The 11985-nt window shown below is 62.5% G+C and overlaps 3 protein-coding genes across 3 annotated transcripts; 2 read left to right on the top strand and 1 right to left on the bottom strand.

Annotated features, from left to right (window-relative positions):
* Nucleotides 1-406: 406 nt before the first annotated feature.
* Nucleotides 407-2065, top strand: LOC136059832 (carboxy-terminal kinesin 2-like; the record flags this gene model as incomplete). Its single annotated transcript, XM_065753982.1, has 5 exons — nt 407-545; nt 1193-1332; nt 1411-1484; nt 1586-1661; nt 1993-2065. Coding segments are annotated over 5 exons (474 nt in total), but the record flags the coding sequence as incomplete, so codon positions are not given.
* Nucleotides 2066-2419: 354 nt separating this feature from the next.
* LOC136059831 (C-type lectin domain family 2 member D-like) lies at nt 2420-3765 on the bottom strand. The gene is made up of 5 exons (XM_065753981.1): nt 3667-3765; nt 3224-3316; nt 2903-3093; nt 2715-2818; nt 2420-2639 (listed from the first exon to the last, which is right to left on the bottom strand). The coding sequence occupies exons 1-5, from the start codon at nt 3695-3697 to the stop codon at nt 2420-2422; spliced, it is 639 nt and encodes a 212-aa protein (XP_065610053.1). The 5' UTR covers nt 3698-3765.
* A 948-nt stretch (nt 3766-4713) lies between these two features.
* Nucleotides 4714-11649, top strand: ZNF692 (zinc finger protein 692). Its single transcript, XM_065753976.1, has 10 exons — nt 4714-4891; nt 4981-5012; nt 5870-6259; nt 6509-6665; nt 7209-7337; nt 9902-9964; nt 10096-10174; nt 10467-10581; nt 11168-11267; nt 11352-11649. Exons 1-10 carry the CDS (start codon nt 4719-4721, stop codon nt 11647-11649), a joined length of 1536 nt encoding a protein of 511 aa, XP_065610048.1. The 5' UTR covers nt 4714-4718.
* The last annotated feature ends 336 nt before the right edge of the window (nt 11650-11985 follow it).

Here is an 11985-nt window from a genome sequence, read left to right as displayed (position 1 = left end):
ATGGGTTGACCTGGCCGACGTCTCCAATGCAGTTCCCTATGGGTTGACCTGGCCGCCTTCTCCAATGCAGTTCCCTATGGGTTGACCTGGCCGACTTCTCCAATGCAGTTCCCTATGGGTTGACCTGGCCGCCTTCTCCAATGCAGTTCCCTATGGGTTGACCTGGCCGACGTCTTTGTTCCCTATGGGTTGACGTGGCCAACACCTTCGTGTTAAAGTTGAGGGTGACAGAGCAGTGGCACAGGCTGCCCCATGGGGTTGTGGGGTCTCCTCTGAAGATAAAGACCCCCCTGGATGCCTACCTGTGCAACCCGGTGTAGGGAGCCTGCTTTGGCTGAGTGGTCGGACTCGACGATCTCCGGAGGGTCCCTCCCCACCCCTCCCATCCTCTGATCCCCCCCCCCAGGTGCTCCAGCTGCTGCAGACAGCCACTGCCAAGCGCTCGGTGGCACGCACGGCCCTCAACGACCACTCCTCCCGCAGCCACAGCATCTTCCAGCTCCGCATCGACGGCACCAACGCCGCCCGCGAGCTGCGCTGCAGCTGTGAGTGGGGACCCCCCCTCCTCCTGGGGCTCTTCCCACACCTTATCCCCCTCATCCCCATCCTCCCCCTTTTAGAGTCCCTCCCATCCTCCGGCCCCTTCTTGGGGTCCCTACGCCCCCATTCTGTGCCTCCCGTGTGCTCATCCCACCCCATTCTCCTCCTCACATTCCTTTTGGGGCCACTCTGTCCTCCCCCTTCCCTTCTGGGGGCTCCTTCTGCCCCTTTTGGGGCTCCTCCACCCCATTTCTCCCCTTCCTTTTCGGGATCCCTTCCACTTGGAGCTCCTGCTGTTTGTCTCCTTCTCTCTGGGGCTCTTTTCCTTCTCTCTGGGGCTCTTTTCCTTCTCTGTGGGGCTCTTTTCCTTCTCTTTGGGGGCTCCTCCCCCCATTTCTCTCCTCCCTTCCCTTTGGGATCCTTCTTATGCTCCTCCTCCAGCCTCACACTTTCAGCTTGACCTTTTTAAGGTCTCCTTCAGCCCCACTCTCCCCCTCCTCCTTTCGGGTCTCCTTTCGTCACTCCCTGGGGTTGGGTGGGGTGGATTCCCTCGCCCCCATTCTTTCCTTTAGGGGTCTCCTTTGCCCCGGCCCGCGCTCCCGGGTTGGGGGGAGCCCCCTTTGAGGGTCCCTGTGCCCCCGTTTCGTGGCAGCCGTGCTGAGCCTGGTGGACCTGGCGGGCAGCGAGCGCCTGGACAAGTCGCAGTCGCAGGGGAAGCGGCTGCGGGAGACGCAGGCCATCAACACCAGCCTGTCCTCGCTGGGGCTGGTCATCATGGCCCTGGCCAAGAAGGTTCGGGGTCCCCCCGCCCCCCCCCGACCCCCCCATGTTCAATCTGCACCCCCTCCCCACCTCTCGTTGTTCCCCCAGGAGCCCCACGTCCCATATCGTAACAGCAAGCTGACCTACCTGCTGCAGAACTCGCTGGGGGGCAGCGCCAAAATGTGAGTGGGGTGGAGTGGTACCCCCATATCCTGTGCCCCCCCCCCCCCCTCCCCCCCATTTATCCCATCACCCCACCCTTATTTTGTGCCCCCCCCCCCAGGCTGATGTTTGTCAACATCTCCCCCCTGGAGGAGAACTTCGCAGAGTCCCTCAACTCTCTGCGCTTCGCCAGCAAGGTGGGGGGGGGACTGGGGAAGGGGGGGGGGTGGATTGGGGGGTCCTGAAGGTGAGGAAGGCGGTGTTGGGGGGGGTGTGGGAGGGGAGGGGGATTTTGGGATAGGGTGGGGGGAAAAGGGGGTTGGGCTTGGGGTCGGGGGCCCAATGTGGGGGGAGGGCGTGGGATGGGGACAGCAGTGGGGGGGGGGGGGGAAGGAGTTAATGGAGACGATGGGGTCCGGTTTGGGGGGGATTCAATGTGGGGGGGGGTGGGGCTATGGGGGCAGATTTGGGGCTATGGGGCACAATTTGGGTCCAACCCCCCCCCCACACCCCCCCCCCTTCCCGCAGGTGAACGAGTGCGTGGTGGGCACCGCCCACGCCAACAGGAAGTAGCCCCCACCCCACGAGACACTTCCGGCCCCCGTCCTGTGTTTGTAATCCCATCGCTAATAAAGAAACCCCTCCGCCCGAAGCTGATTGGCTGCGAGCGTCACGTGGGCGAGGGGAAAAAATGGCTGCGCCCACCGGGGTAGCGGCTGCGCTGTACGGCAACATGGCGGCGCCCAACGGTGCGGGCGCACTTCCGGCTCTAGGGGGCTTTCCGTCCCTTAAAGGCGCAGCGTCCCCAAAACCCCATTTTAATAATTACAATAATAATAAAAAAAAAAAGAGTTAATTTTAGCGGCGCTTCCTGGAACCGAGCGCTTCGTTTTGACCCCGCTTCGTGTTTAATTGAAGAAGCGGAGGTCCCTGCCCAAATTACGCGATAATTTTGTCACTTCAATGCCCGTTCTTCGCAGGGGCGAGGGGCAGAAATCCCGGGGGGGGGGCGGGGAAAAGGGGAGGGGCGGGATGCGGTCGCGGCTCCGCTCCCCCCCCGCCGCGCCCCCCATTGTGGGCGGCCGCACACGGAACGTTTGGGGCGGGAGCATTCATCGCTGCCGATCCCTCCGCCGTCAGTGTGGGCGCAGTGACCGCCGCCCGCGATGCTGAACCTGCGGAGGGGGGAGTGGGGGGCACTCAGAGGGGCGAGGGGTCCTCCTCCCCCCCCCCTCCCCCCCCGGACCTACGCGTTATTGAAGAGAGACCCATTGGACCACATCCACGGCCCCGCGCGATCCCTGCGCAGCCCGAGCCAGTAGTGCACGGAGCCCCCATAGCGCAGCAGAAACCCCTACGGGAGAGGAACCGCCGTGGGGCGCGGACCCCCGACCCCCTTCCCCAGCATCCCCCCCACCCCCCCCCTCCCCACTCTCACCAGTTCGTGGGTGCTCTCCACGGCGGCCAATCGCGCCCCGCGGGACCGACAGAAGCGCTGAGCGCCGTCCCAGTCCGCCGGGTCCTCCACGAAGTAGAAGCACTGCGTCCCGACCCCGACCCCATCGCGGGGGCAGCCGGGGCTGGGGGAGGCGGCCGTGGGGCAGAGGGGGCACGAGGGGCGTTTCTGGGCTGGAGGAGCCCCCCCCCACCCCCCCGATGAGCGCTCTGCCCCATAACATCGCGGGGTGGAAGGGGTCTCCCCCCCCCCCCCCCCCCCAAACCCCACCCACGGGGGGGTCCCCCGCGCCCCCACGCGTACCCGCGAGGGAAATGACGGCGATGAGCAGCGCTGCCACGAGCACCGTGCCCGCGATGGGGACCAGTTTATCCTTAATGCATTTCAGGCTGAAATCTGAGGAGGAAGCGATGCCCCGGGCAGGGGAGGGGGGGGTGGGAGGGGTGGGGGGGTTAGGGTTAGGTCAGCAAGACCTCATCCTAACCCCGACTGTAATCCTGACCCTGACGGACAGCCCTGACCCATAACCTTAACCTCTGACCCTCACCCCTAACCCTAAAACCCCCTAAACCCCAACAACTTTGACCCCTTGAGAGCCCTTACCCTCATCCCTAAGCCATCACCCCAAGCCCTGACCCTAACACCCGTGACCCTGATTACCCTGACCCCGGAGGAGCACCCACCGCCCCCCATTCCCCATCGATTTCCCCCCCCCCCCCCCCTCCCCCCCACTCCACGCTGCGCACTCGTGTCCTTGGCTCCGCGGTGCGGATCCATCGCGGCAGAAATTGGGGTCGGGTGTCCTCCGTGGCCCCAAAAGAAACTGAAGAGGTTCACAATGGGGCGGGGGGGGGAAACCCGACGGCAATAAAACAGCGAACAAACGCTGCTCTGAGCGGTGTGGGAGGGGAATGTGCCGGCTCAGGGGCACCGCGGGCACCGGGAGCTGCGGACGGCCCCAAACGGCCCCAAACAACGGCCCCAAACGGCCCCGACATTGGGGGAAACGTCAGCGCTGTCCCCGCGGGCATTCCCCCCATAGTTCGCCCCAAATGTGCCACATTTCCCCCCTCTGTGCCATATTTCACCCAATTCGGCCTCAGAAATGGCCGCCCCTCCCACCCGCGGGGAGAACTACAACTCCCATCATCCCCTTCGCGAGGGGGCGGAAGCGGAGCAGCGCGCACGCGCGCTCCCCGGAAGAGGAGGCGGGATTTCCGCCATTTTGCGGCGTTCCTTCAGCGCCGGGAGAGGTTTCCTTCGGCTCTTAAAGGGGGCACGGCGCCGGTGGGGTCCCACTCGCGGAGCGGAGGAGAGGAGCGCGGTGGCGGAGGTCGATCTGTGGGGCGCGGAGTGGGGCGGGGGGGAATGGGGTGGGGGAGAGAGCGCGGGGTTCGGCTCTTCGCCCTCTGCGCTGCGCCGCGCCGCCCACAACCGCGGGGCTGCTTTAAGGGAAGAGGGTGCGGCGGGAGGCGGGGCTAACGGGAAGGGGGCGGGGCTAACCGAGCGGAGGTGCCAGAAAGGGGCGTGGTCATAGAGCGGGCGGGGCTAAGGCGAGACGTGGGCGGAGCTAGCGCGGAGAGGGGCGGAGTCAGGGAGGGGCCGGGCAATGGAAAAAGGTGCGGTGGGGGAAAGGGGCGGGGCTAAAGCGTTGGGGGCGGGGCCAATGGGGCACGTGGACAATGTGGAGGGGGGGACCCCGCGTCCCCATCTCCCCCCACGTCCCCATCTCTTTTCCTCTTGCCCCACCCCCACACGTCCCCTCCCCCCACAGACCCCCCCCCCCCCCCCCCCTCCCATGGACCCATCCCGACCCCACGATGGCGACCGCCGCCGGAAGCGCCGTGAGTTGGACGCGCGCCGCAGTAAATGCCGCATCCGCCTGGGGGGGCACCTGGAGCAGTGGTGCCGCCTGAAGGAGCAGCTCGGCTTCGCCCTGCACTCCCAATTGGCCAAATTCCTCCTCGACAGGTCGGCCGACCCCCCCTCCCCCCATCCCCTCCCCCCCCCCCTGAATCCACCATCCCCTCCCCCCCCGCTCACGGCTCCTCCTGCTGCAGGTACAGCTCGCAGGGCTGCGTGCTCAGCGCAGGTGGGTGCTCGGGGACCCCGTGGGTTTGGCTGTTTTGGGACCCGAAACGCATCTGCAGGGAGGGTGCCCACTGGAGGATGTGCTTTGGGGGGAGGGGCGGCGTGGCGCCCCATAGGGCGGGGGCTGCTCCATGGCCACGTGGGGTGCTTGGAGATGGGGGGTGGATGGGGACATTGAGTGGTTGGGGGACAGTGGGTGGATGGAGATGTGGGGTGGATGGGGGACATGGGGGGGCTGGAGATGTGGGGTGGATGGGGGACATGGGGGGGCAGGAGATGTGGGGTGGATGGGGGACAGTGGGTGGATGGAGATGTGGGGTGGATGGGGGACATGGGGGGGCTGGAGATGTGGGGTGGATGGGGGACATGGGGGGCAGGAGATGTGGGGTGGATGGGGGACATTGGGTCCTTGGAGATGTGGGGTTGTTTGGGACAATGGGACATGGGTTGGTTGGAGATGTGGGGTGGATGGGGGACATGGGGTGGCTGGAGATGTGGGGTGGATGGGGGACACTGGTTCTTTGGGGGCAGTGGTTGCTTGGAGGCGTTGGTTGTCTGGGGACGTTGGTGCCCCCGTCCTCGTTTTGGGGTCAGGGTGTGGTTTTGGGTGTTTCTACCCCAAACATGTTTTTATGGTGAAGATTCCTTTGGGGGAGCAGTGGGGTGGGGGCACGCAGGGGGTCTTCACCCCACATATCCCACAGGGAGTGCTGCCCCACGGCCAAGCGTTGGTTGGTTGGGCCCGGTGCTCCCCACGGACTCTTTCCGTGCCCCGAACTCACAAATCCCAACGGGGGCAGCTGCTCTTCCCCCCAAATTCCTCCTTTTGGTCCCCCAACGCAGCACCGCAGCCCCCAGACCCCCACCTCCTCCACGCCGACGCCCTACAGCGCCTGGTCGCGTTATCCCACGGCCACAGCCGGGAGTGCGGCTTCGTCCCCGACGTGAAACCTCCGGCCCCGGGCAGCCCGGCCCCACTGGTGTGGGAGTGCGTGGCCGGACACCGCTTCTCCTGGGGCGTCCCCAACGCGGGCGATGCCCCACAGAGCTGTGATGGGGCCGGGGGGGGTTCGGGGCGGGGGTCCCCAGCGGTCCCCGTCCGTCGGCGGTCGCTGCGGAGGACGGCGGCCGTCGTTGAGCCGATGGCGGAAGAGCCCAACGTTGGGAAGGACGACGCGGTTCGGTCGCCCGGTGGTGATGGTGGAGGTGAGTTTGGGGGGGGTAGGATCGTATCGTACCCCAGGTCCCGTGAGGGTCATCGGGGCCCCGCATCCCACTCCGTCCCAGTAGACACCGAATGCCACCCTCCTATTCGCTCACCTCCAGGACCTCATCCTTAACTCCTCTCCGCTGTTTCCCTACAGCTCAGATGGAGACAGAAAACACAGCTCCGGATCTCGAGAGGTGGGTGGTGGTCCCACGCCGGGGTCCCCTGAGCCCCAAGTTCCACCTGGACCCATAAGTTCCCCTAATTACCTCTGGGTCGTTTGGGCAGAGCTGACTGTGAGCGGTCCATTCCGGCGTCGGAGGAGAAAGCGGAGCCTCAGGAAGAGGAGGAGGGGGAGGAGGAGGAAGAGGAGGACTTTGCTGAGGAAGATGACCTCGCCTACGCCGACGATCTGCGTGATGAGAACTACCACCCATCTCAGGACAGGTGAGAAGTGCTTCGAGGCGCTCCAGCAGCATCCCAGCGGGGTCAAACACCCAACGGGGTCACCCATGGGGTCCAACCATGGCCAATAGGGTCAGTGATGTCCAATGGGGTCAACCGTGGGGTCCAACCATGGCCAATAGGGTCAGTGATGTCCAATGGGGTCAACCGTGGGGTCCAACCATGGCCAATAGGGTCAGTGATGTCCAATGGGGTCAACCATGGGGTCAACCATGGCCAACAGAGGCATCCAACCATGGCCAATAGGGTCAGCGATGTCCAATGGGGTCAACCACGTTCCATGGGGTCCAACCATAGCCAACAGAGGCATCCAACCATGGCCAATAGGGTCAGCGATGTCCAATGGGGTCAACCATGGGGTCCAACCGTGGCCAGTAGTGTCAACGATGCCCAATGGGGTCAACCACATCCCATGGGGTCAGCCATGCCCAACCAGATCCAAATAGGGTCAGCCCCATCCCGTGGCTCCCAGCCGTGCCCAACCACGTCCAACATTCAGTCCGCCCCACATCTTGTCTCCCCCAGCGACTCCGAACCGCAGCGACGACAGAGCCAACCCCACAGCCGTAAGAAACCCACGAAGGAGGAGCGGACCCCAAATGAGCAGAACCCGACTGACCCCAGCTCGGCGGAGGAGAAGTGTGGGGGACTCAGGTGAGCGGGGAAAGCTGCGGTGGCGAGGCCGGAGGAGGGGCTGTGCCATTGGGGACACCCCAAAAATGCTGCTGCTTTCTGGGCACATGGAAACCACGGCCAAACGTGTGAAGAAAGAGAGGAATGAGGTTCGACCCCGAGCTCTGGTGGGGTGACAGAGCCACGTGTCTGCGAAGGGAGGTGACAAAGAGCGCAGAGTGGAGATGGCATCGTGGTTTAAGGCTCTGCCATTGGTGCTGGAGCTCGGGAAGGGTCTGGCGTCGGTTGCAGTGGGGGGGGGAACCATCCTCGGTGTCCCCCAGGGCCGTGCATGCACTGCTGCTGCTTTGGGTGCTTCAGCCCACGGCACAGAGCCGATCCCAACCGCGGGGGGAGGGATGCGCCGAGCGCGGAGAGGGCGAAAGACCACCGGGACCACCTCTGCTATCGGGTGCTGGAGGACTCCCTTCCACTGCGAGCGACCGCAGAAATCCACGCTCAAATCCCTCCTCCCCCTGCGCGGGGATTGATGGTTCTGCACGGCCCCAAACTCGTCCCTCTGTCCCCTCCGTGCGTGGGGCAGCACCGCTCGGCCGCGTCCCCCCACGCGTGGCTGCGCTGCTCCGTCACCGTGGGCCGAAGGGCACCGCGCCCACGCAGCACTGCAGCACACACACACGGCTCCTCCGTGCTGGTTGGGGCTGAGCTCCAGCACCGCTCCGTCCCACCCGCGTGGGTTTGGCACAAAAACAGTGAAAACCACACCGCGTTTTCGCCGCACGGATCGTTCCGGGATCGCACTTGGTTTGCTGAGGATGGAAGGGACGGGTGAGTGCTCCCCCTGCACCGCTCTGCTCCGCCGGGTTCGGCTCCGAGCACCGTTCCCATCTCCTGCAGACGATCATCTCCTGCGTGGTGACACGGAGGAGGACGCCGTCCCACGGAGTCGCCCCCAAGTTCAGTGAGTGGACAATCCTCCTCTCCCTGTCCGTCGCTGTGGGGTTGGAGTGCAGTTTGGGGGTGGGAAGGTCGGGTTTAGGTCCGGGTTTAGGACCTCTGCGGACAGCAGAAGTGAAAGGAGAGGGGTTATTTTTTAAGTGTGGGATATCCTTGGTTCCTTTGGGATATCCTTGGCCGTTCCTTTGGGATATCCTTGGCCGTTCCTTTGGGATATCCTTGGCCGTTCCTTTGGGATATCCTTGGCTGTATCTTTGGGATATCCTTGGCTGCATCTTTGGGATATCCTTGGCTGCATCTTTGGGATATCCTTGGCTGCATCTTTGGGATATCCTTGGCTGCATCTTTGGGATATCCTTGGCCGTTCCTTTGGGATATCCTTGGCCGTTCCTTTGGGATATCCTTGGCTATATCTTTGGGATATCCTTGGCCGTTCCTTTGGGATATCCTTGGCTGCATCTCTGGGATATCCTTGGCTGCATCTCTGGGATATCCTTGGCCGTTCCTTTGGGATATCCTTGGCTGTTCCTTTGGGATATCCTTGGCTGCACCTTTGGGATATCCTTGGCCGTTCCTTTGGGATATCCTTGGCTGCACCTTTGGGATATCCTTGGTCGTTCCTTTGGGATATCCTTGGCTGCATCTTTGGGATATCCTTGGCCGTTCCTTTGGGATATCCTTGGCCGTTCCTTTGGGATATCCTTGGCCGTTCCTTTGGGATATCCTTGGCCGTTCCTTTGGGATATCCTTGGCCGTTCCTTTGGGATATCCTTGGCCGTTCCTTTGGGATATCCTTGGCTGTTCCTTTGGGATATCCTTGGCCATTCCTTTGGGATATCCTTGGCTGCATCTTTGGGATATCCTTGGCCGTTCCTTTGGGATATCCTTGGCCGTTCCTTTGGGATATCCTTGGCCGTTCCTTTGGGATATCCTTGGCTGCACCTTTGGGATATCCTTGGCTATATCTTTGGGATATCCTTGGCCGTTCCTTTGGGATATCCTTGGCTGTATCTTTGGGATATCCTTGGCTGCATCTCTGGGATATCCTAGGCTGTATCTCTGGGATACCCTTGGCTGTAGTTTTAGGATATCCTTGGCCGCATCTTTGGGATATCCTTGGCCATTCCTTTGGGATATCCTTGGCCATTCCTTTGGGATATCCTTGGCTGCATCTCTGGGATACCCTTGGCTGTACCTTTAGCTCCATAACACAAACGTGATTCAGCGCATCCATCTCTGATTGCAGGGCAGAAATCCCCACAACGCTGAGAAAACCCACAGAGCAGAACCCACCCCGATGGGAACCAGGACTGCACCACTTCCACAACCGTGTGAACCGCTTTGTAATGAGCAATAAAGGATGTGTGTGTGCTCGTAGTGCTCCGAAAGCTGCGTCTGTCCACAGCACCGTGGGGGGGAATAACAAAGGGCGTTTGCAAAGGGAACGGTGGAAGGATGGTTTGGTTGCGTCGCTCTTTTTGGGATCCGTCGCCTGTGGCTGCGATCCAACATCCTGGGAGCATCCCAGACCCAAAGATCCTGGACCCACGGCGCATCCGGGCTCTGTGCTCTTGGAAGCAGAGGGGACGAACCCAGCACAAAAGCCCTTCTTTTTTTTCCTATTGCAGCTGCAAGCAGCCAACGCGGCCGTGCGATGAGGACGTGGCCCAAATCGGCCCCAAAAGAATCAGGTACGGAGAGCCCCGCTGTGTTTCCTTCCATTAAACTTCTGATGGACGGAAGGGATGGGTCGGGAGGGACTGGAGCTCTCTCCCATCCTTTGCTTCCTCTGCTCACCCCGAAGTCCCATTCTCTCCCGCAGGAAAGCAGCAAAACGTGAAATCCTCCTGTGCGACTTCGAGGGCTGCGGGAAGATCTTCTCCAACCGGCAGTACCTGAACGTGAGCGGGGTGGGGGGGGGGGCTGTGGGGCCGGGACCCCCTTCCTGTGCACGTCGGGTTGAGCTGAGCACTCTGTCGGGGCCACCAAAGCACTGAACCGGGGCAGAATGGGCTCCTCTCCCCGAGCACACTGCTGTTCCTTTGGGATTGGGATGGAGCTGACTGCTTGGCTCGGCCACGCATCGCTTCACGTCCCACCTTGGGGTCCCAGGAGCAAAGCAGAGGGTGCTGAGGATCCCATAGGGCCTTCACGGCTCTCTTCTCCCCTCCCCCCCCCAAAAAAAAACGACAGCACCACAAGAAGTACCAACACGTCCACCAGAAGACCTTCACCTGCTCGGAGCCGAGCTGTGGCAAATCCTTCAACTTCAAGAAGCACCTCAAGGAGCACGAGAAGCTGCACAGCGGTGAGCAGCGTCCCTCCCTGCCCCCCCTTGCCCACCCCTCGCCAAGCACCGAGTTTCTTTCCAATCTGGAGGACTGTCTGCCTCTCATCCGTCCGTTTCCGTGCAGCCTGGCCCCTGAAATCAAGAATCTCAGCCCCTAAAACACATCCTGAAAGCATCCTGGCCTCTAAAGTCAAGAACTTCGGCCTCCAAATTACATCCTGAGAGCATCCTGGCCCCTAAAATACGTCCTGAGAGCATCCTGGCCCCTAAAATACGTCCTGAGAGCATCCTGGCCCCTAAAATATGTCCTGAGAGCATCCTGGCCCCTAAAACTAAGGGTTCTAGACCCCAAAACGCATCCTGAAAGCATCCTGGCCCCTAAAATCAAGGACTTCAGCCCCCAAATTACATCCTGAAATCAACCTGGCCCCTAAAATACGTCCTGAGAGCATCCTGGCTCCTGAAGTCAAGGATTCTGGCCCCTGAAGCACATCGTGAGCCCTACACCTCAGAGCTGTACGCCGACACACAGACCCTGAAGCGGTCCCCCCCCCCCCCCCCCCCCCGGAGCAGCCCCCGCCCCATTTTTCCCTCTGCCCCACAGACAAACGGGACTACATCTGCGAGTTCTGCGCCCGCTCCTTCCGCACCAGCAGCAATCTGATCATCCACCGGCGCATCCACACGGGAGAGAAACCCCTCCAGTGAGCACTGCTCCCCAAAACACGGCCGTGGTGCCCCCCCGAGACCCCCCACCCCACCCCGCTCTGCCCTTCCCCCCCCCCCAGGTGTGAGATCTGCGGCTTCACGTGCCGCCAGAAAGCCTCGCTCAACTGGCACATGAAGAAGCACGACGCCGACGCCTTCTACCAGTTCTCCTGCGACCTCTGCGGCAAGAAGTTCGAGAAGAAGGACAACGTCACCGCCCACAAGAGCAAGAGCCACCCCGAGGTGCCCCCCCAGGCCGCTCCATCCCCCCCCCCCGCGGCCCCGAGCGTGGGGGGGACCCCACAGATTGAGCTCCGGGGGGGGGATGCTCCGAGTGGGGCGGAGAAAGGCGATGGGCACCCACCTCCTGCTCACTGATGGGACCTGGGGGAAAGTCCGGCGCTGTCGGAGCGGAGGGAGGAGGGAGGAAACGTTCCTGGGGCCGCAATAAAGGGCGGTTTTGGATCGGGGTCCTCCTCGTCCTGAAGCTCTTCGTGGAGTTCCCTGCACAGAGCTCTATCGGGTGCAGAAGGAAAGGTTAAGCAGAAGGTGGGTGGGGGCTCACTGCCCCAATTAACTAACGAGGATTCATCGGGAGCTCCACCCCCAGCCCTGCGGACCCTCCTCCCCGCAATCCGGATCCTGCAGACCACCGAGGATCTGTGCATCCTGGGATGGGGGAGGGGAAAAAGAAAGATGGGTTTGAGGACCCAT

This window comes from Cyrtonyx montezumae, unplaced genomic scaffold (assembly GCF_038088225.1).
Source record: "Cyrtonyx montezumae isolate F1298 unplaced genomic scaffold, pur_monq_1.0 scaffold_88, whole genome shotgun sequence".
Taxonomy (NCBI): Eukaryota; Metazoa; Chordata; class Aves; order Galliformes; family Odontophoridae; genus Cyrtonyx; species Cyrtonyx montezumae.
This window is presented reverse-complemented; position numbering and strand designations above follow the sequence as displayed.